Genomic DNA, 25,393 nt, shown 5'->3' with positions numbered 1-25,393 from the left:
TCCCTTCCTTCTTTCCCTCCTTCCTTTCTCTCTCTTTTTAAAGAGGCATCCATTTTTTTATTGACTTCAAATGTTTGTGAATTGTACACACAGATAAAATAAGGGAGAAGCCCCTTTGAACTAAGTAGTCTTCTCAGATAGGATGCTTTTTTTGCCTGCAAAACCCAAAATTAACCTTAATCCCAAAATGAATCTTTCAAAATTAGTCTCTAATCTTTAATTATCAGGATTAGAGCATTCAGATGTGAACACTCCAGATATGGGGCCCTAAAACCTTATTTTCTCCTCCTTGTGGTTTTGATTCTCTGGCCCTAAACTCTGAAAGTGGCTTTGCCTCTGCATTAGAAACCTGCATGTGCACAGAGCCAGCTTGAGCTTGGCAGGCTGTCTCAGTAGACATGCCAAGTCCACATCCATCCCTGTGCCAAACATCTCTTAAGTAGCTGTTTACATCATGAATGTGCTGTGGTACTGAAATGATCAGGGAATATTCCCTGCCTTCAGGGAACTGCAGTCACTGGAGGAAAGACAGTGAAATTGGTGATTCCAGTGCAGTGGGGTAAGTCGCATGGACTATGCAGAGAGAGGTGGTATGGGAGTGATGACTTTCACTGGTGCACAGAGTCGGACTCTGCTCAGCACTGAATGTGCACAATGATGTTATGAATACTTGTAGCAGCTCGCTGAACTAGTGACTTGTCTCTTTCTGTTTGACACACGAAGAAACTGGGATGTAAAAGAGCATACATCATTTGTCCAAGGTCACCCACTGAGTAAATGGCACAGCCAGTATATAAATCCAGAAGTTTCACTCTGGCACCCAAGTTTGTAATCACTTAGCCAGAGGACATGGTGCTAGAGACAAGGTATGAGGAGGCCTAGGACATGGGATGAAGCAGAAGAGGGGAGTCTAGGACCGGTGAGGCGGAGGATGCTTCAGGTGCAAAGGTTTTGAGAAACCCAGCACAGGAAACACTGTGGAAGTGGGTGGGTTTGAAGTGGAGTCAAGAGAAAGGTGGTGGAGACAGCCCGTTTGTTATTTTAATTCTGCAAACCTTTCCCTTGACTTCAAAATCCACTCTAAAAGGTCATATTTTGTTAGCTTCTATTTCGGTGACCACTTAACACCTTAGAGGGAACGTCTTGTGTAATATCCAGCCCAGAGGGAAGGCCCCGTTCTACCCAAGTATGAGTCTCTCTACAGGGAGGAAATCATCTCTTGGCATTCATTGCTAAAGTTTGCCAAGCTCTGGTTTCTATTAAGTTTGGAATCACACACATTTGTCTGTTTCTCTGGCAACAATTTCTCTAACTCCTTTGAATTGTGCTGATATTAAAACACAAAAATGGAATGACTTGTGGTGTCCCCGTGGGCTTAAGTTTGAGAAGGCCCAATAAATCATACTGAAATAATTTCATAAGGATCCTTGACTTTTGGCACCTTTGAAAAATCAAAGAATGGAGTCTTTCTTGCTTATCTTTCCTGGAACCATTTTTTTCCTTTAGCCAAGTGAATGGGTTTGGGGTGAAAAATTAAAAACAAACAAAAACAACTGCAAACGATCTGAAAACATCAGATGTGGATGATTCACCCAGAGTAATAACCACATGAACTGGATTAACTACTTAATTTCACCATCAATGTGTAAATAAAGCTTTGAGGACTTGAGGACTGCCACTGTCCCTTTGTAAGGGACACGCTTTGTGACCTGAACGGCAAAAAAAAAGTAAAACTTGACAATATTCAGTGATGGTAAAGTTGTGAGTAAAACATGTATTATTATCGGGGCCACTTGGAAGGGTGATTGCTGGTAACTAGTTAAATAAAAAAAAATATATATATATATATACATATATATAAAGGGTTGAAAATAAATCCCTGCATCCCTCACCATGGGAAAGTCTAAATAACCTGTAAAAAGCTGTACTCTGGAATACAATGCAGTGTTTAAAAATCAATGAATTAAACTTAGCACTCAAAAATATATATCATTGAGTGAAAAATGACAAGTTCCATATGGATACATTTATTATGATAACTTCTATGTAAAACAAGACAGAAAGAACTCACACAAAATGGTATGTGTTTTCTATGGGGACATATATATGGAGATAAGTATATAATTTAAAAATCTAGAAGGCTACATAACATACTGATAGCAAAGGTAACCTAGGAAGGGGTGAAGTCACTGGCATTGGTGGGTACAGGGTGCTCACAGAAACTTTAGACTTATTAGCAATTGTATTAGTTAACCCTAGCGACTTAGACAAATAAATCTTGAAATTTCAGTGGCTTAACACAATGGAAAAGTGGCTTTTGTTCCAAAGCCCGAATGGGTTTTCCCAATATGTAGCAGCTGTCTTTCTGGCAGCAATTTAGGGACCCAAAGCTCTTCCCATTTCCTGGTTCTTCCACCCAGGAGTTTCCATGGAATCCCTTGCCTTGTCTGCAGCATCTGATCGTCAGAGGTGGGGTAGAGTGTGCCAATTACACACAGAATGATTTTACTTGTCATGTCTGGAAGTTGAATTTTCCCTCTTGATGTCTACTTGGTTGAAAAGAATTAAAACAATGGAATGTCCATTGGATACTGGTTACCACTCATCACATGGCAGCACCCAACAGAAAGGGAGTTTGGAAAGTGAGGGCTGGCTCTATGCCTAGACAAAGGTATCAGATCTAGGAAACAGTGAGTTTCTGCAACAGTAGTGTGTTAATTTTTGCATGTGTATCACTTATGTAATTTGAAAATTAATAAAAATCAAATTCAAGCATAAAAATAAACCAATGTTGGTTGATTACAACAATCATTCTACTTTACCCCACCCTGGCTCCATGTAGTTATGCAGTTTTACTTCTCTAGCTATCACATTCCTCTGCAGTAAAATGAGGGTGTGGAATATAATCATGGATAACCTAATCATATTTATTAAATAATTGTTAGTATTTTGTATTATATTTTTTCCACATATGTTAAGTGCTATTCATAATCACTAATCAGGAGCTAATCAGTATCACCATGAGTTGAGTTAATTCCTACTCCAATCAGAGAAACATGCTAGGCATAGTCTTTGTTTTAATGGTATTTTTGAAATAAGGAACTATCTAGGGGTACATTTTAAAATCTTCAGAAGCCCACTGGAATTAGAAAATGCTACTGGGAATCACCAGACTAAACTTCAGGTCTTCTCTGGCTCTAATTTTCCAATTTTGTAGCTAAGATAGTGCCTTATAGAGGGCACCACTTGCGTGGATATTTGTTAAAGGAATGAGTGAATCCATAAGTTGAATTTATGCAAAAGTTTATACAAAAATGTATGTGTGTATGTGTGCACAAGAGAGATCAAGGTTTATGCTGAGTAAAAACATTATTCAATAATTGAAAATATATTAATAGATAGCTTTCTAAGGCAAATTAGACCACCAATTCAGTAGTAACTGATAAGGCATTTGATCAAATTAAACATCCATCAGCATAAAAAAGAAGAAAATCATAAAAACAAAGACTGGAAGAATAATTTGATTTTCTTTCCATTATAAGTAATATGATCTGATCTCAAATAAGTATACAGTACTTCCCCTAATCCAAGAGGTGGTCCCTAAAAAATTCAGGGGGAAAAAAAAGAAAATCTTCTACTTCCCTCCTCATTTAATACTTTTTCCTAGAAGTTCTCTTCTAACCATTGCAATAGGATGAGAAACTAATGATATAAATATATTGGAAAAAACGAAAGGAACAAAACTATCCATATTTGGGAATGATAGATTTCTTCACTTAGAAAAGTTGCAAAATTCTTCCAAAAAACTATTAAAATTAATAAGAGCATTCTATTAAGTGCCTATGTTCCAAATAGAAATATAACAAAAAAATTGCATTATCCATTCAGCATAACTAAAATAATTAAGAATTATCTTAAAAAGGAAATGTTAGTTATTTGTATATAGAAAACTACAGAATTATTTTGTGGTAGAGATATAGACTTAAATGGATAAACATTTCATGTTCCTGAATAGGAATATTGGGTATTTTAAAGATGCCAACTCTTTCTTAGTAAATCGAATTGAATTTAAATTAACCTCTTTCCAACCTTGGAGTCGGGGAGAAGGGGGAATTTGACAAAATTATTATAAGGTTCATCTTGAAGAATAGAATATCGTTATAAAAATGTTGAAATAAAAAGAATACAGGGGATAAAGGTTCAAAACCAAAAAAAAAAAAAAAAGTACCCAGAGGGCAGAAACAAATCCATCAGATGTAAACTGCATGCTAAAGTTTGGATAATTAAAAGAATATTGTACTGTCACTGGAAAATAGTGAGACAAGTCTATGTAATGGAGTTCATCCAGACAAGAACGTCTAAGGTATAAATATATAATATCTGGTCTAGGCAGCAGTCCAAATCATGGGAAATGCATGATGCTCCCTAACGCATGCTATTCCCATGGCCCCATGTGCCTGACTGATGTCTATTCATCCTTTAGTTTAGATATTACTCTAACACCTTATTGACCCTGTACCAGCCCACAGGGCATCAGTAACTAGAGCATGGCCTTATTCTGTGAATCAGTAAAGGATTTCAATTTCATACCCAAAGGACATTGACTCATGGTAAGAGGTCCAGCCATGGCTGGACCATGATTCCTGCATTATGCTACTGTCAGTACTTTGGATAAAGGGATAAAAGAATTTTGCCCACAGTGAAAGGCACACATCTGAGAGAAATACCCTGTGATATGGCTGACAGAATCAGAACCCAATATTTCCTGAATATGCCAAAGTACTAAATGAGATGAGATGAGGCACACTTACCTGTAAGTTTCTACAACTTGCTCAGATGCTCCTTAAGAGCAAGATGGGGTCTACTGTGGTCATCATTATTTCTCTAACATCTAGCGCAAGGTGGTCCACTGAAGTTTTAGTCCAGTTATTAAAATGTTTGGTAGGTCGAAAATGGAAGAAAAAAACACCTATTAGATTTCTAGGAGGATCAAATATTTGTTATGGAGTTTTGGGATTTTGTTGTCAGATGAATAATACACTTAAGAAGATTAGGATTAGAATATGGGGCGCCTGCGTGGCTCAGTGGGTTAAGCGTCTGACTTTGGCTCAGGTCATGATCTCAGAGTCCTGGGATTGAGGCCAGCGAGGGGTTCCCAGCTCAGTGGCGGAGTCTGCTTGTTCCTCTCCCTCTGTCTCTCCTGCCACCGCTCGTGCTTGTGCTCTCTCTCTCTCTCTCTCTCTCTCTCAAATCAATAAAATCTTTTTTTAAAAAAGAAGAATAGAATATGTTCATCAGATCTTATCCTTGGCTAAAATTTTCCCGTGAGATCTCATTGCACTGAAAATAAATTGCAAGCCATTTGCCATGGCCTAGAAAGCTCCACACAGTCTAGTCCTGCCTCTTTTTTTCTGAGCTCATCTGTTACCTCATTCTCCTGACTGTGCACCTGCCACACTGCCTTCTTTCTGATACTATGACACATCAAGCTCAGCCAACCCAAACTCATTCCTGTCCTAGGGCCTCTGCCCTTGCCGGTGCCTGGGCCTGGACCATTTTGTTCCCCGATCTTCACATGGCCCTGTGCAATCAGGGATCAGCTCCATTAACACCTCCTCACTACAGCCTTCTAGGCCAGCCCATCTAAACCAGGTTGCCCTCCCTCACCACCAAGTGTATTCTGCTTCTTCAGTCACCTGCAGTTAGTGTCCAGCCCCTAGGACAGTGTCTGGCCCGTAGTTGGTACTTAATAAACATCTATTACATGCATGAATCTTTGAAATAGTAAGAGAGGTAATCAGAAAGAAGATACTTAAATCAAATTGCTTTGGTTGAGGAAAGAAGTAAAAGGTGTTGGCATTAAAAGATATGTTAATAAAAGATTTCAAATGTCAACTTATGAAAGTAAAGTTCGTTTGACCTGCTTTCCGTTTAAGACAAAGGAATTTGCTTTGAACCTCTATCACCCCTATTTAATTTCAAGCCTGTTTTATTTCCTTTGTTTTGGCTATTTATAATGGTTATTTACTATAAATGAAATCACCAGTATTGTTTAATTCACTCCTAGCAGCATCTTTGTTTACATGTTAGCATAATGCATTTGCTGATTTCTGAATACTCGTAAGTTTAAGTTTAATGAATCTTTGTGTTTATTATTTATCTCAGTGGTTGAATTTCCATGTGGATTTCTGATATACTGCAGCCTTAGAACAACTGTATAAAACTACCCAGATTCAGAGAACCAATTTATCCTTATATTTACAAAAAAAGTTTTTGAAACTGTAGTAATTGATGACTTTATTATAATTAATTTTGCCTAATTAAAAGCACAAATGTGTGGTTGTATGGTTTTCTCTTTCCAAAGAGGAGAAAAATCATTAGTTAAGTAATTGCCAAGTGTTAAGTGGTACTAATACTAATACATCCTCTCATTCCACATTTTAATTACGGTTCTCAACCCTTTTCATTTTTTTAAAGTGAATTGTCTTTGAAAGATAGAAATTACAGGCATTTAGAATAGTAAATGATCACCCCAAATCAAAAAGTCATAACATTAGACAGTATTTTCTCAAAAGACTTGGAGAACTTCAGAGCACTTAAGATCTGCACATTAGAACTGCAGTTTGGCAAGGGTATTTACACCTAATAAGCTATCAGAGAATTAGAGAGTCTCAAGATAAGGAATAATTGCTATGTTGATTTCCCTAGAAGTGTTCAAGTATGTCTGTTTCACCACAACCTCACCAGGTTTTTGTTTTAATCTTTTCATCATTATTTTATTTTGTACTTTGATTACTGGTTTGAACATTTTCCCATGATTATTTTCTATTGATAATCTCTTTCATGTGAACTCCCTATACACATTCTTAAGAGTTTAAGAAAAGCATTTCAAAATGATTAATAGAGATGAAATGCTCAAAACAACAGAGGCACAGTAGTTTATATCTTCCCAATGATTAAGAGTTCTCAGTATGTACCATTTGGTTTCTAAATGGGGGGAAATCAGCTAATATCTACAGGTATCTATAGATATCCTAATATCCACAAGCATTACAAGAAAAGATGGGAGTTAGATACTGCTCCCCAGAACCATCAGCCTATCAACCCCAACAGCAAGAACTTCTGGAGAACGGGGTCAATGGTTGGGAACAAAACAAAACAACAACAAAAACCTCCCAAGGAACTAGAATTCAGAACTTACTATCTAAATTAGCTATGAGTAAATTTTTTAGCTATCTCTAAATGTTTACCTACAATGTAGAATATTATTTAGACATTCTTTCTACACATTTCAGGATCCTGAATAATTTAATCTGTCATTTTCTTATCTTTCATAAGTATATAGATAAATAATATCTGTTGTATTGAACTTCCCTATATTTCACTCACAGAAAATCTTCTTGTGCTATCATGCTCACCATACTTCTCCTTCCCAACTTTTGGAACTTTACCTAAATGTGTAAGAAAAATGGAATTTCTTCTATAATCTACTATAGTCTTAATCTATTCAAGAATATTTGAAGACATCATCCTTTCCATGGGAGCACAATGTAGATTTAGGTATATCAATATTTAAATTATTTTTAATTCCAAGGATTAAAGTATAAATGTAAAGTATAAGTATAGCATATGAATATGACAGTATAAAATCTGAATAGATTCAGAATTGGTGTGCCTGATGAGTTAGGGGACAACCATATCTAACTCTGAAGTATTCACTGATTTAAAGTCATGTCTCTTAGGCTGTGCAGTGCGGTTGCATGATTTACTAAATTAAAAGGACATTTTAATCTTCTCAGTGCTTCAAAAATAATAATATTGTACATTGAAATCAGGATTCAGAAGAAACTAGCAAAGAGTTCAAACTCTCAAATTCATTTTTTTAATCTATTATCACATTTTATTTAGATGCTTACATATTTGTTAACTCTCTTGTTAGAACTGAGTGAAAGACAGGGACAAAATCTATTTTTTCTGTTTCCAGCACCTACCAAGAGCTTTATGCTTATTCTGGGCTCAGTGAATGTTTATAGAAGAAATCAATGAATGAGTTATAGAGTGATTTCCCCAAGCACATGTGATTTTTTTTTCTGGTTATTTGTCCCCTTCACTGCACATTATCTATATATTGCTTGTTGTGTGTGTGTGTGTGTGTGTGTGTGTGTGTGTGTTATATTTTGTATATACTCCCTTGTAGAACAAAAACTCTTTGGCAAAGATAGCCTCTGTGGAATAATGGCGCCCAAAGATGTCCAGTCCTAATCCTTGGCACCTGTGAATATGTTGTCTTGTGATGGTAGGTTATCCTGGATTATTTGGGTGGGTCCAATGCAATCACAAGGGTCCTAAAAAGTGGAAGGGGGAGGCAGACAAGGAAGACTCCAACCACTGTTGCTGGTGGATGATGTAGGAAGGGGACATAGCCAAGGAAATCAGCCAGCCTCTAGATCCTGGAAAAAGCAAGACAACAGATTCTCCCCTAGAGCCTTTAGAAAGGAACACAGCCCTACTGACACCTTGATTTTAGCTCAGCAAGACCCATGTCAGACTGTCAGGAACTATGAGATAATCAATAAAGAGAGTTTAAGCCATTAAGTGTGTAGTAATTTGTAACAACAGTAATAGAAGACAAATACAGTCTCTGACACACTTTTTGTACCGCCTTCAGCTACTGACACAGGATGTTGCGCAAAAAGACTCAGGTTAATCTTTCTCATCACTTCCTTTATCTTTTACATTAGCGTTTGTTACCCCATTCCATGCTGGAGTGGGACAGCATTAATCAAGATTCGCCTGTTTGCAAATGACAGAAAGCTAACACAAACTCACTTAAGCAAAAGAAGCAGGAGGTACACATCTCATAGAAGTGGGACCTGCAAGAGATGGAACTGGGTTTCAGTCCCAACTATAATGAGGTCCCAAATCAGTCCACAAGGACTTTCTGTCTCTCTAATCTGCTTTCCTCTCTACACAAGCTTCTGTGTTTCTATAATTCACATTTATAGTGGCAAGACTGCCCTCTTTGTCTTTCCGGAAAGGATTCTAATTTGCCCATCTTTGTAGCTTGGGAGGTTGAAAGGTGCTATGATTATCCATTGTTACATTAAAAACTTATTGGCTAAAAGTACAAACATCTATTTTATTTACTTGAGGTTCTGCAATTTGGGCAAAGCTATGGGGAATAGCTCATATCCACTTCACATGACACCAGCCTGAAGCAGCTAATTGGAGCTCAAGGATTCACTTCCAAGATGGCCTCACTCATGCAAGTTGGTGCTGGCTGTTTGCTGTTTGCTCAACTGGGGTTGTCAGCTGGAAGACTCAGTTCTTCATGTGACTGCTCCAAATGGTTGGGCTTCTCATGGTACAGCAGTCTTAGAGTAGTTGAACTTTGTACATAGCCACTGACTTCCCACCCGAGAGCAAAGTAGAAGCTTCTCTAAGCCTTTTTAAGATTTAGCCCAATACTGATCCAAAGTCACTTGTGCCGCATTCTATTGATTAAAGGAGATCACAGAGCCCAGTTCAGATTGGAGGAGAGGAGACTACATCCACAAAGATATGAATGCCATTGCCATGGTTCACTGGGGCCACCAGTAGCAGTCTACCACAGTGGATAATGGAGCTTTGTGAGTGACTGTCCACAAAAGACCTTGGGGGAAATAAATTGTAAGGGCTATCCCACAAAGAAAAGGGGCTGAACACAAACCTCAGGTATCCTTAACAATCAGTTTCAAGAGCGCTAGAAAATACTAAATAAAGCAAAACTGCATTTCCCTCTAAGTATATTTACTATATAGTTTGTACAACTTCTGGAGCTGGAGACGTAATTAAAAATTGAGGTTTAAAGTTAAGAAGTTGCAACTCTTTTCCCTATTCAATTTTTTTATTCGTGAATGAAAATGATGATAATATATACTAGATACTATTACAAAGGAATTAAATGATGCAAGATTCATGATGAATAAACTATAATGTGGCTAATCCAGTGGTGTTTATTTACAGTAACCTTTTTAATGTGACAATTCCTTGGATATTGTAGTGAAATATTTTCACCCCACACCTACATTTTTATGGTTTGTATTTATTCTCCACAGTACAGATCCCAAAATGTCAAATTACTAGAGCTGTTTTATGGAAATTAGTTTTAGGTTAGACTATTTGAAATGCATTAAATTAATTTTATCTGTTTAGCAAAGTACAAGAAGGTTTTTCACATTAACAAAGTTTTCTTTATAATATCAGCTGTGTGTGTGTATGTTTAAAGACATGATGGACTCAAATCACTCTTGTTTGAATATTATATTTAGCAAATGAACATGCGCTGTTGGGGATTAAACAGTATTTGGAAAATGTATGTGTAAGGATTATTTAGAATGGAATTGCCAAAAATCCTGGAATATTTAATACACACTTGTTGATTGATTTTACTGCAATAAATACGAAGCAATAACAACTATATAAATTATTCAGAGACTAGTCATCCACAGCAGGATTCTTTAGAGATTACTTCAGAAACAGTTTGGCAGGGTATTCTTTTTATAGTTTTTTTTTTTTTTTCCAAATCCATGTACAAAAGAGATATAGATCCATATGGAATGGATTAACATTGATTCTTTTAAAATGAAATTAAACATTTTAAAACATTCAAGTAAAGATTGTATGATCTTTCCTACTAAAGCTCTCTTTGGTAATTTATTTATCTTAAATATTATTTTTGTCTTTCAGGAGGCATTATATAGCGAATGTAAGAGATTTATTAAAAACCTTGGATCGCTTGAGAGTGCTTTAGTACTTTGCCTCAAAATCTGCACATAGGCAAAATTCCTGATATTATGAGTTGGGATTTTTCAGTTTAAGAAGATTTAAAATCTCTGCTAAAGCAAGGGCTTGTTAGGTGTTTCTAAGCACTATATATCAGAGAGACCCAGCTACTTACCAATCATTCAAACTAAAATGGGGCAGGACAGGACACATGGAATCAAAGAGACCAATGCAGACCAAGTAGAATGTATCAAGTTCTCTTAAAATTGGTCTTTTGTTCTAGAAAGATATCCAGCTCCAGAAGCAGATAGAATAATCAGTATTTACATAGGTATGGATCTCTTTGTATATGCAGATCCAGATCACTTTTTAAAGATTCTCAATCGTTAAAGCAGTTGGAGACATAGTGTTGAAAAGAGTAAATGTTTGCAGATTGGAGTTAGAGACCCCAATTATCTACTTATAAGTCATGTGACTTTGATACAGTCCTAATGACCTTTTTTTTTTTTTTGCATAATAATCCTTTTGGTTTCCAGTTCCCCACTATCTTGAGGTTGTTCTGAAGATCCAATGAAAGAATGCCAAAATACTTTACACACTGCAAAGCATTACATTATTAAAATTTACATTATGACTACTATTACTAATAAAACATGACTGGATGACTGGCCTATAAATAATTCACTGAAAAATCAAGTTGATTGGATGTGTTTTATTTTTTTAAAAAATATGTTCATTTAAAAGATATTTATGAGATCCAAAGTAGTCAGAGCTTTTGTTCCCGTTATTTTTGAAGTACTAACCCTTACATTATTGACTTTCAATGAACACAAAATCTGGAGAGATGAACATACAAATTTTTGCTGAACAGTTGGGGATTTTATTTCCCTAACTGCAACCCAGAAGGGTCATGGCTGTTTATAAAAGAAAGAAATTTGCCTCCTGGTATGATTGGTTTCTTGAGATGATTTGTATCCAGTTGGAGGTCTGGCAATGGTGTGGGGTGCGTGGGGCCATTGGATATTTTTGTTAATGGTTTATTTCTCTGTTTTTCTCTCCCAGCTATCGGCAGGACCCTTATCCCCCGTTACTTTAGCACTGTGTTTGAAGGAGGGGTGACCGACCTGTATTACATCCTCAAACACTCGAAAGAGTCATACCACAATTCATCCATCACAGTGGACTGCGACCAGTGTGCTATGGTCACCCAGCATGGGAAGCCCATGTTTACCAAGGTACAGGACATACTCAGCAACTTGGCTTGTTCTTCTGTGGGTGTATTGAAGGATAATAATTATGCTTTTCTTCAGGAACTTTGAGCTGATTTCTCACATCTCAGACACTCTCGGCACTATGAGATAATCTCTTTTGTTTGTGACATGGCTAGACTCTTGGTGAACACTGTTCTTAGATGTGTGCAAATGATACAGAGCAAATATGATAGAGCCTCAAAACTAAGAGAGACAGAGTTTTGGCTGCCTGTTAAACTCAGGTTGCTAAATTAGAATTTTGATTGTTAAACAAAGAATCTTCTATAGCTAAAAGAACATTCTCCCATTGTTGTGTGGTCAGTATTTGTGTTTTGTTTGTAAAATTAAATACTTTTTAAAGCTGAATTCAAATGTTAACAAACAGGGATAAAAGCAACTAACTACAACTCAACTAGTTGTAACCTTTAAGGAACATAAAAACGTAAAAATATAAATGAAACTAAGGAATTCGGAGTTTAAAGTTTGTTTCTCCAAATTCTGAGAAGTTCCGTGGTGGGTCAGTCAGCAAGTGAGGACGGTAGAGCCAAAAGTTGGTTATGAGAAAATGAGAAACACAGGGGAGGATGGTGGGCGGAGGACTGGGTAACACAACCTTTGAGGCACAATTAAGGCTCTATGAAGGATGTGAAGTGAAAGAGAATGTCTTCTGTAAGTTCTGCACCTGTGACACTTCCCATCCACAGACAACTGGCATGTGGAATACTCCCTCTGTGCAAAGACCTTTCTGGAACACTACAGACAATCCCTTTATGTCCTCTCCCAAGCAGCAAAATTAGTAAGAACAAATAGTTAGCCAGAGAATCTGACAAACAGAAGTTTATTTTAATTAACACCAGTTATTGCATTTTGACGGGACTCAATCTGAAACTAATCTGTAATATTAATGACAGCAGCTATCTCTTTTAGTTGAAAACACATATGACAAAAAAAAAGAAAAGAAAACACATATGACAATCCCGTCTTTATAGTTGAGAAGTTGAATTTCAGGGTTAATTGCAAAAGCCCAAATTACAAGACTAAGATGTGTTTGTTACTGGTGCACGGTTTTCCCAAAAGAATAAAGTAAAATGTTTATCATTTAAAGTATCCACTGATCTTGTTGGTGCAGCTTCATCTTCCCAGTTGCTCACGATGATGTAAAAAAACCAAGGGCAAAGGAAATGGTGATAAAATGCAAAAGCAAATCATCAAATGTCATTGATTTCGTGGTATCTTGATTTTGTCAATAGACATTTTAAATGTGGGGCAGAAGTTGGGTTTTTCTCTTTCTTCCTTTTTAACAGTTGAACAGAAAGGAAAGTTGCCAATCAGGGACAAAGAATATTCATTCCCACTGTATGCAGAAGTCCCCATGCTGGGAAGAGAGTTTAGTTACATGGAAAGGAATGATCACCTGGATGACAGTTTAATCTGCCCATGTCTCACTTCATTTTGGAGATGTAAAATAGTTACATAATCTTGTATCTCAGATGGATAACACAACCTATTTCAAATGTTAGGAAATCAGAGCCCCACAGAGAAAAGCTTTCTCAGCTAGCTCATTATTGTTTTTTTGTTTTGTTCTGTTTTGTTTTTGTCTAGGTTTAGCATTATGTTTAGGTAATCAAGGAAAACATGCCAATTCCTTATGCTTTAAGGGAAAAAAGAAATCCATGGAAATTAAGTAAAATGGCTGTAATGAAGAAGCTACATCCAAAGCCTATAGCCATTGAAAATAAAAATGCATTTTGTGTCATCCCTTTTATAAAACATAAAATATTTTATATAATCACAATAATATATTTTATAATAAATTTTATAATAAATAATTTTAAGATAATGTGTAATATTTTATATACATGTAAAATATATACCAAAAGGTAGTCCTTTATATTTTCTCAATTTCTTTCATTCCAGGCCAAAGTCTTTCATAAATGAGCATAGTCAGCTGCTCTGAAGGTAAAATGCTGTATATTCAGGACGGGTTTTAAATTTTTAAAAAATCTCATTCTTCTGATGAATTGATAAAGTGCCTTTTTTCACTCAAATCAAGAAGTGAAGGTTTCCCTCTGTTTCAATTTTTCCTCACCCAGGGACACTTCCCTCTCAGATGGCCACAGGGAAGACCCGAGTAGCCTCCTCCTGAACTCAGCTCTTTCAGCCCCAAACATCAATTATTCAGGTCACCTCTCACTCTACTCTATGGCAATACATTTCCCAACTCTCATAATGAATATTTCCATACTCTGATGAAAAATACCACTTTCTGGGAAATGCAGCCTAGCTATGTGGACTTAGTGCAGATGCTAATTATGCACATTTATTTTTAGAAAATTCTAAAGCATTCATTTTTTTCTTTTTACTTTCTTCTTTTCTTCCCCCTCCTTCGTGATTATTATGCTACCCGAAGAATACGTCCAATTTTTCTTTTGTTCTTATATTAATTAAAAATAACCCACCTTTGTGTAATAAAATAATGTATTTAGTATAAAACAGTGAGCTAATGACCTTTCAGTATCACAAAGAAAAATATAGTCTGGAATCCGCTACTTTATTTTTAAAGGGGAGCCCGCTGAACATGGAATTACTTGAGCACATTATGTACAGGCATATCACATTGTTCTAATTTAGACTATCAATACACTCTGATTCCCCAAATAGCATTTGACCCAGTGCTTCTGAGTTTCTTTTATGAAAATTTGGTCAACTGGTGAATCAAAAATCAGTCGCAGTCCTAATCAACAGTAATATTTAATATTCCTCAGGAGTATAGTGCACATTTTGCAATTTCCTGATCCTAGGAACATTATAGATTATGGATAAATATGTAATTAGAGTTTTAAAACACACATTATGAAGCCTTTCTTTTCTGTATTCAATTTCGAATCAAATTGAAAACAAGGCTTAATAATCTGAAGAGCAATCACCAAGGTTTTCAGAATCAAAGACCCTTGAATTATATTTGAGGGTGTGAATACTGGCAGATGCTGAGAGGAGCCCTCTCTGGGGTACACATCAGGCTACTTTTTTTTTTTTTTAGATTTTGCAAACTAATAGTAATAGTTACAGCCATTACCAAACACCCTTATCACTCTGCAAACATGGCTTTATGTTTTCTCTGATCTTGATTATTTATTATGCAATTATTTATTACTATAGAAAAGTACCCTGGAAGTGCCCCAGCCACTTTCCCTATATGAATACTTACTCATGTCTTTGACATCATTCCTATCTTAGCCTGTCTACAACATTATAGTCCAGGATTTATCCATTTCTACCCTTATCCCAGCTCCAGTCGAATTAGTATAATATCAATGGTCATATTGCTCTAATATACGTAAACATATGCATTTACATATGCAGTATCTCCACGTAAAATACGATGAGCTTTATGCAATTGTTAATTTGAAAGCAGTATTTCATGCATAAAGACCAAGAAAACTAAGTAAACACTTCTACCTAAAAAGCACATTTTCTTTCCTAACAGCTCTATGAAAATCACTTGTATTATACAACGGCATGGTCAACATTGCTTTACAATTAGTCAAAGAAAGAAAAGGGTTAAAAAGCTACCGGTTAGTTTGAGAAATGTTCTTTTTTAGTTCTCTTGTTCCTGGCCTAGTCTCAAGCTAGCACGTGATCCGCTGAATGCCTGCCAGCCTCTTTCTTGTTGATCCTCCGGAGACCATCTGTGCTGGGGGCATTGATTAGAGTGTGTCTGCTGGGATTACATCTTTTCTGTTGCCATGCCAACTAATCAGCTGATTTTGGTTACCACAGAAACAAAATGTCAGAGCTCACAGTACGGTAACATGAATTCAGCACAACAGAAAATGTTTTCTTAATTGGGGACCCTTTTGATTTTGGATTCCAAGTGAAAGGCAGCTTTAAAAAAAAAAGGCCAACTTTAGATAAAAGCTACATTAATTGTATTGATTAAGAGGAACGCACAGAATTTTTCTGAAAAGAGAAAATATTAATTCCCCTTTATAAGCTGTGTCTGTTTTTTACTATTTCCAGACAAGGAGTATATATATATTTTTTCTTAGGCCCTTCTATTCCCTTTGCTGATTGTCACATGTAAAATAAATCACAAAGCCTTCAGTTTCCTTTAACTGCTGCGATGGGAGCAGGGCACAGGGAGGCCAAATAGGGCTTGGGAGAAGGCCACGGGTAAAACTACCTGGGGCGGGGGGGGACCAAGAGTGACAAATTCTCCTCCATTCTTCCATTCAAGGAAGTCATTTAATTTTCCTTAAAGAAAACACCCAACACAGTCAGCTTGGATTCAGTTTTAAGGATTCCTCTCTTGTGCGTGATATGCTCTGGACATTTCTTGGTTTGAGCTGACAAAGGAGAAGCACAGGGCTTGCTGCAGTTTTCTCTTTTGTAGGCCCATGACAGTTTGAAGGCAAGAAGGGTCCTCAACTGGTTTGCTCTGTCATGGTAAACAGAGAATACAATTTAACTTGACCTTACAGATCCTCCAGTTGAGTAACTCATCAGAAGGATTCCATCTATGCCTTCACACTATGAAACTCTATTCCAGCAGAAGTAAACCAGAACCTCTATCGGCCCTGGATCTGCGGTTCATAAACACAAAACAAATAGATTAGATAAGAAAAATCATGATATTTAACTGGGCTAATATTTGTTTAAACATCTAATAATCCCCCTTCTTTAAAAAAAAAAAAAAAGGATTATAGCATCCAAATATCCCTGTCCTCTACTGTCAAGACATTTCAACTGTCCCTGACTGACTGCAGTCACCTCCCTTTTGTGAAAGTTTTCACTGCCGGTGGCTTCTGTCATACTAACACCGCGGGGGGAATTGTGTGGCTTAATCTCCATGAAACCCTTTTGAAAACCTTGGTGAATTCCAATGCTAAGGATGTTCTAGAGGAGTGGTTTGAGGACAACAAAAGTCTTCCCCCATTTCTGAGTGCACAACACTCATGGCTAATGTGCCAGAGAGGAAGCTCTGAAAACCACTCAGTTGAGGAGATTTGGGGCAAGGTGTCTAAATGCCTAAAATTACCCATGGATTCTGCTAGTGGAGTCTGAGCTGAAGGTCTTCACCCAGATTATCAATAATCATCCTATGGTGCTTCTGAGATCTGTGAAAAAAAGAAAATTGTGGACGTCAATAGCATCTCTCTTAAGTAGTGTTCTGGCAACACATGTTACTCACACTCCTTGTACTGGTATTTGGCTTGTTTAAAGAAAATATTACCAGGGCACTTGGGTGACTCAGTCAGTTAAGCATCTGACTCTTGACTTCGGCTGAGGTCATGATCTCAGGGTCTTGCGATTGAGCCCCCCCCCATTGGGCTCCATGCTGGGCTTGGAGCCTGCTTAAGATTCTTCTCCCCCTCTCTTTCTCTGCGTGGGCCCCCCCCCATTGGCACGTTTCTCTCTCTCTACAAAAAAAATTTTTTAAAAGAAAAAATAATAAAGAAAATACTACCTTAAATTAAATAGAAAGCATCTAACCCAGTGCCTAGGACATAGTTGGAACTCAATAAATGGTGGCCTTCCATATTAAATTCCCAAAGAGAGAAATGGTTATTAATACCTCATAAAAGGTTGAAATTAATTGCTAATTATCTTCATGGACTATAGTTTCAGAAATGAGCATACCCTCTATTGAGTCTATTGAGTCTATTTATGATTTTTAAAACTTGTATAGTGCATTGATTTCCAAAACTGTGTATATTTGTCTTTAGCATAGGACATCTTTCTCCAAAAAGGCTTGATCAGAAGTGCAATATGTCAAAAGGATGAAATTGAAGCTGCTTGGTCGAATTGAGAAAATGGGTGGAGATCATGTGGTCTAGATGGAGGCTGAACTCTTCCCAGCAGAGCCCCTGAGACACCTCCCTGGATCCATAGGTCTCAGAGAGCACATTATGACAACCACTAGTCTGAGGTTCTTTGTTCTTTAGTTGCATTTCTTTTATCTTTATAACTATCATTTACTGCCATCCTACTATGTGCCACATACAATACAAGGCAATCTACACACACACACCTTATCATTCATGTATTTCCCCAGCAACCCAACGTAAGGTTAGTATTATCCTCATTTTACAGATGAGGAAACTGGAACCTAGGGAATTTATTTGGTTTTCTCAAAGTTCCAAAATAAGTGAAAAGTAGAGTTAAGATGGGCATCTAGTACTTTCTGATGTCAAAGTCTCTGTCTACTCTAAAGCAAACACGAGCGGAATAATTAGTTGTAACTATTTAAACTTGACCCATATGCTACCACTACTTATTTTTTAGTTGAAATAGGATCAGTGGTGTCCGATTGCCTAGCATTTTCTCCCATTTCAAAGTCATTAATGGTGGAATAAAATAGGTAAATTAAATAGGAGCTGCATGCTAAAAATGATCTGAATATCAAAAGAAGAAAAAAAATGATCACCCTGTCAAGGAAGAGAGCCTCACAAGTTCTATGTTTCATTAATAATACATATTTTTCTTAGAAAGATACCGTCCCTTCCCCCAAAGCCTGGCCTTTTATGCAAGCAGAATTTGTCACTGCCATTAGGATGTGATTGAAGGAAGACACTCTAAGAATGCCTCTATTTTCCGCACACCAATAACTGATCCCGACGGTGTTGGGTTACACACTGTCCCCCTGGAATTTGTCCCTGAAAATGAAAACTTCCTCTGGTTGGGTAACCTTGTAGTAAGTCACACTTAAGCATGAATTATTTTATTAGGTACTTTCTCCCAGAGTAGGACAACCACGATTAAAACAAGATTTCATGCTCTGATGGTAGAAGAATGATGAAAACAGAGATAAGAGGAGGTGGGAGAGTATGATTTTTGCAAGGACACACCATGTGCCAGGAGCTTTTGACATAATACTGCAATAATATAGGTTTTGTTCCCATATTTGCAAATGAAGAAACAGAGGCTCATGGAGTTTTGGCAGCAACCAGTCAAGTTACTAGTAGCTCATGGCCAGTAAGCCGCTGTGCTGTCTTTTGAACCCACGGATGCTGGAGCTCATGCTTGTCTCAGTGTGCCGTGCAGAAGCACTCGTGTCACATCCTTGCCAAGATCCAGCACTGCCCAAGGACAGTCAGGGAGACTATGCTGAGCAGCCGACGTGTGAGTTACAAAAATGTGGCATTCACAAACTGCAAGGCAAATGAGTGTGTTGTTTGTCGCTTCTAGGTATGTACAGAAGGCAGACTGATCTTGGAGTTCACCTTTGATGATCTCATGAGAATAAAAACATGGCACTTTACCATTAGACAATACAGAGAGTTAGTCCCAAGGAGCATTCTAGCCATGCATGTAAGTAATTTCAGCACTATTTTACTCTTTCCTCCCTTCCCCCCCATCCCATTTACTCAAGGAGGAAAAGTCCAGTTCTCTTTGTGTGAAAGAATACCAGCAGTCTTCACGTGTTGGGTAACGAACTCTCAATTTTGAGTTTTCCCCTCAACCATTTTATTCCACAGGCCCTTTTTCCCCCTCCTTTGTTTCTGAGTTTGGTGCATTGTGAGATTTTTTTTTTTTTTTTTTTTTATTATTTTAAACTCCAAACTGAGGTTACCTCAATAAACAGTTAGTACTTTTCTTAAATTCCACTGAGTCATTATAAAGTGCTGCTCTGCCTAGGCTATTAACTGGAGAAGGAAATAAAACAAGAAGTAAGGAAAACAGTGTCCAGTTTTGATTAGAACCATCTGACAAGATGTGGGGCTCACGTACCTCAGATCTGTGTCTATATCATTCCTAACCATGGTGTTGGAATGAAGTGAGCGATTTGGGGTTCCCTCCCTTTCACTTGACCATAAATCACATCACATTTACTGAGCACCAGCTAGGTGCACAGCCAGATTCGATGCCAATCTGGAGATACGTTTTAAAGGTAAGACTTGGTAGGAGCTAGCTGAGTGCAGTCCCCGAAGAAGGCATCAAAGGCATTGACTTAAATAAATCCCTCTTCCATAATGCATGATGCAGCAGTTTCTGTGAAAAAGCTTTGGAGCAAAATCAGACTTAATGAGCCTGATTTTTAAGACCCTGTACAATCAAAAGAGAATACAATAAGAGTAGCTAGTATTTACTGGGTGTTTGCTATGCCAGGTCTTGTGCTAAGCGTCTGTACACATTCTGTTTAACCCTCCCGGTAACCCAGAGAGGTGCAGGATCATTATCCCTGTTTTAGAAGTGAGAAAACCAAGGTTCGGGCTTGATACGTTGCTCCATGTTTCTCAGCCCGAAAGTGGCAAATCAAGATTTCAACTCTGCTGGTACGGACTCCAAAACCCAGGCTGATGAGCCATCTGTCTCCTGACTATCCAATTCCAGTCTGTCTCCCCAGGCTTTTGTCCTCGACCCTCTCCTCCCTACCGGTTAACCCAATCTCTCCCCTTCCCATTGACCTTGTACTTCCTGCTGTGGCACCCCACTCCTTTGCTCCAATCTTTCCACCTATTCGTACCCCTAAGTCCTTCTCCACTTTCAAAGCCCAGTTCACATCCTCTACTCCCCTTGAAGTATCCCAGAGTAGCCGCTCTTATGTTCTCAAAATAGACTAAGAGGCAGCAGAGGGTAGTGGTTAGGAGCCCAGGCCCTGGAATGAGATCACATACGTGTGTCTCCCTGTTCCTGTGTGACCTTGGGCAAGTGACATGGCATCTCTGTGCTCCCAGTTCTTCATCTATAAGATGGGTACAGTAATAGAGCCTGCCTCATTGGACTGGTTTGAGGATTAAGAGTTAACGCACGTAAAGGACGTAAAACGGTGCCTGGCACGTAGGAGGTCCTCTTCAAGTAGTGGTGACCGGCTTCCAGCAGCTTTGGCAGCAGTAACATCCTTCCTTTCGTTTATTATTATCCTGTTCTCTGTCTGCAAAGTTGATGCGTATGATGTTGGCCACAACTACCTGATGCATATCTATAGAACCAGCTCTTCCCAGCACATGAAAGGCCTTCCATAAATACTGGCTCCGTTTCCACAGAGGACCCCTTCCCAGAAACTGACATGAGAAGTGACAAGCTCAGACTCTTCTCTGACTTTTGGTTTTTTGTTGAAATACACAAAGCCAATTGGTTGCATGACTATGAGGAAATTTAAGTACAGGAAAGACTAAATTAAAGTGTTAAGATAACCTAGATAGTCTCATGACTACAGACATGAAGACAAAAATGATGTTTATTGAGTCTCTCTCTGCTTAGCTCCAGTTTGCTTCTGCCAGTTAAGAAAAAAGGAAAGACAAATGAAAAGAAAAAGTGTCAACCAAGAGACTCATCTCACAATGAAATCCAGAAAGAATTTTCATTTTTTTTGTAGCCCACCAGAACATTTGGGGTTGCCCATGGAACATTACATCCCTCTTTTAAATGTGGCAGATATTTTGGAAAATGTGATGCTTTTGAGGACATGTATTTCTAACCTTAGCTTAATGGGGAAGAAATTTAGAATTCTTAAATATATATATATATATATACACACACACACACACACATATAATTTCATAGAAGTGACAAAGTTTTCAGGTATAGCCTTGGACCCAAGTCTTGGAAACAAAGGCTGATCCTAAAGCCTGGCTCTACCAAATCCAGAGACCGTGCCTCCTCTGCTGAGTGCCAGAGACTTGGAAGTGTCCTGACAGGGCTTCATGACCCTCCTCCTGAAGACACAGGAACCTCTCACAGAGGAAGTAAGGCTGTTTCTCCCAAGGACTAAAAGCATGCCTGACTCATTTTGGTTCTACCTGGCAACAGATCTTGCATCATTGATCCAAACATGTCCTTGAGCCATTATATGCAAGTGTCTTCAAAATGTAAATTAAATTATCTCCAGCAACCTCCCCTCTGAGAAAAACCGACAGTGTTGAGATTGCATTTCTTAGCAACTGTAGCCCAGTCTGAGACTTTCTTGGCACCATCTTGCAGAGATAAAATACATGATTCTCTTTTTCCCATTTAGGCACAAGATCCTCAGGTCCTGGATCAGCTGTCCAAAAACATCACCAGGATGGGACTAACAAACTTCACCCTCAACTACCTCAGGGTAAGACCAATGGGATGATTACATTTCCTGGTGAATTTGACAAGTGCTTTAGAAGTGTATACGTATCTTGAACCAAGGAGTTAAAATGAGGTAATATAGCACAAAACATGTGTCTTACACCACAGTGTGTATGTGTGTGTGTGTGTTCAATAGAGGATGGGGTTTAATTAACAAAGCAGCAAACCTAGACTTTGTCAAGGTTGAACTTGCTCTCTCTGTTTGTATGACTCTTGGAATTAATTATGCAAAGGCCAGCAATGTCTGCTCATACAGTATTTTGGCGCTCTGCCCCTCATGGTTGTCTCAAGTTTCTAATGTACTGTTGTTGGGTTCACTTCCTCTGTGTCTCCACCCAGGGAGTGTCCCTGAGGAGGGTCCCCCGACATTCAGGCCGATGGTGAAACCACAGACATTTATTTCTAAGTCTTCTTAGGGACTCTGTGTGTAACATGGAACAGATTTTCTGGGTTGGATATAAAGTTGGTTTTGATTTTTAAAAATTAGGAGTTAGGCAAAATTCTCTGCCTATATAATAACTATGGCTTCAGTATTTGGTCTAAAAGGGAAACATTTGTCACTCCGGTTTGTGGTGTAGAATTTGCAATCGTCATGTTGCAGGTAGAGGATATGGTTTCCTTCATAAAGCAGCAAGCATTGTCCTCCAGATTCCACAAGAAGTCCGTGGCCACGTTCCACATTCCTTTGCCTCTGAGTTGCTGAGCTCCCTCATTGTCATCGCGTGGCCACTTCTCCAGCCCCCTGCCCCATCACGGAGCTTATGCTGTTGTTTCTTGATCCCCAAGCACTGTGCCGGTTTGTGAATTTTGTTTTGTATTCCCAACCTTCTGTATGTGATCGTTTTGCATATGTCGAAATGCTGAAATGCTTTGGCCAGACTTTCTCTTCAGTGAATTAAGAACAATTTGAACAAAGGCTTCCAAGTCACGCACTCAATGCCATGTGCCAGGTCCTGGGCTAGAGAGTGAAGATTCAAAGACAAAAGTCATGGTACCTGCCATCAAGAAACCCACTCCTATGAGGGCCAGACCCATAGAGAGAACATTATACACAAAATGGTAAATAACCCTGTTGGAAGTTTCCAAGTGGAATTATGGGAGTATAAAACGGAGACCTCTCAGAAGAATACCTCAGAGAAGCTCTCTGGAGGAGACGATGCCTGACTTGAGTGTGAAAGAATGAATAAAGGTAAAGCCAAGAAGGGGGCAGGAAGGACATTCCCGTTAGAGGGAAAAGAAGGGGCCTGGATTAGGGGATGGAATTCCAGGCAGATGAATGATGCCGGGACATGGAGTGAGAAGCCAGGAGAGGCGAGAGGGAGAGTAACTTAGGAACCAGATCTTGGAGCAGCTTGCTGGCCGGGGCACCAGGCCAGAAGCCTCTGAAAAGATTAAACGTGAGCATGGCAGTGTCCCCCTCCTGGGGAGAGGGAGAAGAGCCGTTTTCCATCCAGCCTAGATGCCCTCAGTCCGAATCCAGGCACAGCAAGAGCTGGAGTCGGCTTTGCTCCGCACCACCTTACTTTGCCCCAACACCACCACCATTTTGGCAGCCCTGAACCAGGTTGTTCTCCAGTAATGGTGCTGTGGTTCCTGCTCCAGGAGGGTGGATGGACAAGCAAGTGCCTCAAGGCAGGGTAGCTGGAGCTAGGTTCTTCCAAACTTCCAGGCTCTGCATTTAGAGCTGCCCCCATGGAACCACTGGGGCAATGGGAGTGGGTAGCAAGGCCTGGGGAAGTGGGGGTCTGTGGCACGCTCTAGCCGCAGGAATTCAGAAGGCTGCCCTCCCTTGCTAGCCATTTCATCTTGTCAGAGACCATGAGCAGTTTAGTTTAAACCACCTGAAGATGCCTCTCCTCAGGCAGATAAAGATGTTTCATACTGTGTGTCCTCAGCTGACCCCACATTGGAATCTGGGACTTTGGATTCTGTCCTAGACTTGGTCACTCACCCTCTGGTGAAATCTGGACAGATTCACTATTACATCTTTTAGCTGCATTTAACATAGATGAATAAATGCTAAATTTCCTTCCTCCCCTCTCCCTAGCTCCTCTTATTATCCTCAGTAAAATGGTGACTTTCACCTTGGGGTCAACAAGGTCCACCTCATTCCCACATTCTGCGATTCTCTGATTTTAACCCACAAAGACTGAGAAGATCATATTTGCAAAGTGGGGGTGGGGGGAGAGAAGGGATTAGCACCAACCCCTCTCCCAACAGCGACAGGAGGAAGGCGTGTGTGGGTTTGGGCAATATGGAATCCTGTTTCAAAGGCTACCACTTAAATGTAGCACGTACAGCATGTCCTGACTTCCCTAGTCTTTACAATGGCCCATGTGCCCTAACACAATTTGTGTGAGAGAGCCGGACACAGAGAGTGCAAGGAAGTGAACTCAGTCACCCAGCCTTCTACCACTGAGTGGCTGGGCTGGGACTTGAACTCGGGCTGTCTGGCTCTAGAATCCCTGAGCTTCATGCAGAGCTGCCTTTCTAGTAAGAAGGGAGAGCGATGATAGTGACAGAAATTGGACCATGTCTCTCCTGCCTTGACAGGGGAGTCAGCATCATCTCTCCCCGGGGCCTTAATCCACTTTGCCACAAGTAATGACAGCTCCTTGTAGGGTTTCACGTGCAGATTAAGCGGGACAATCCATGTAAACGGCTTAGCGCAGGGTCCATGGACAGAAAGCACCCAGTTAGTGTTCATGGGCATAATTTATTAAGCTCCTATTAGGTCTCCATCATTGTTGTTCATACTGGAACCATGGAGAGCAACATGGCATCTGGCTCTCTTCTCTCGCTCTGGGTCCACCTAACACTCCTTTACTTCCTCTGCTCATGCATCCTGCCTCAGCAGCTGCTTGTCCTTCCTGCCTCCATTCTTTCCTTTGTTCACTCCCTCCATCACTTATTCCTCTGTTGATTGGTTCAGGACTCTTTCATTGAGCCCACTCTGTCTTCCTGGCCTTGTGCCAGGTGCTGGGCCCTCATCGTGGAGAAATTGTGGCCCCTTCCAGGGCTGGGGGAGGCCAGTGGAGTGTGGTCGGCCACAGTTCCAGCAAGCTGTGCTGACAAGGAAGGGCCTACGGGGCTCGTGGGCGTCTGGGGAGGGGTCCTCTGGTGTCCAGATAGAAGCTAGAAGCCACGCCTCCCAGCAATAACTCAAGGAGGTTGTGAGCCACTTGGCAGGTCAAAGCTGAGCAGAACCTCACACTCAGTTCCCATAACCACGCATATGGGCATTTCCATGATGAGACCTGGCCTGGTTAGTGGTTACTAACCACCGAAGATTTTTTTGGATTAGAATTGGGATCAAAGAT

At 39.3% G+C, this 25,393-nt stretch overlaps 1 protein-coding gene across 13 annotated transcripts in view; it reads left to right on the top strand.

Annotated features, from left to right (window-relative positions):
• Window positions 1-25,393, top strand: part of LDB2 (LIM domain binding 2) — a 407,922-nt gene that overhangs the window by 310,966 nt on the left and 71,563 nt on the right. For all 13 annotated transcript variants that reach the window (XM_025887734.2, XM_025887729.2, XM_025887730.2 and 10 more), the window contains 3 exons: window positions 11,827-11,999; window positions 19,203-19,325; window positions 21,973-22,056. In XM_025887734.2, coding sequence (XP_025743519.1) covers window positions 11,827-11,999; window positions 19,203-19,325; window positions 21,973-22,056 — 380 coding nt within the window. The remainder of the gene's footprint in view (window positions 1-11,826; window positions 12,000-19,202; window positions 19,326-21,972; window positions 22,057-25,393) is intronic.

The sequence above is a fragment of the Callorhinus ursinus genome, unplaced genomic scaffold (genome assembly GCF_003265705.2).
Source record: "Callorhinus ursinus isolate GAN/ISIS: 27379988/994484 unplaced genomic scaffold, GSC_fseal_2.0 scaffold4, whole genome shotgun sequence".
Classification (NCBI taxonomy): domain Eukaryota; kingdom Metazoa; phylum Chordata; class Mammalia; order Carnivora; family Otariidae; genus Callorhinus; species Callorhinus ursinus.
The sequence above is the reverse complement of the archived record's forward strand: the minus strand, read 5'-3'. Positions and strand labels throughout refer to the sequence as shown.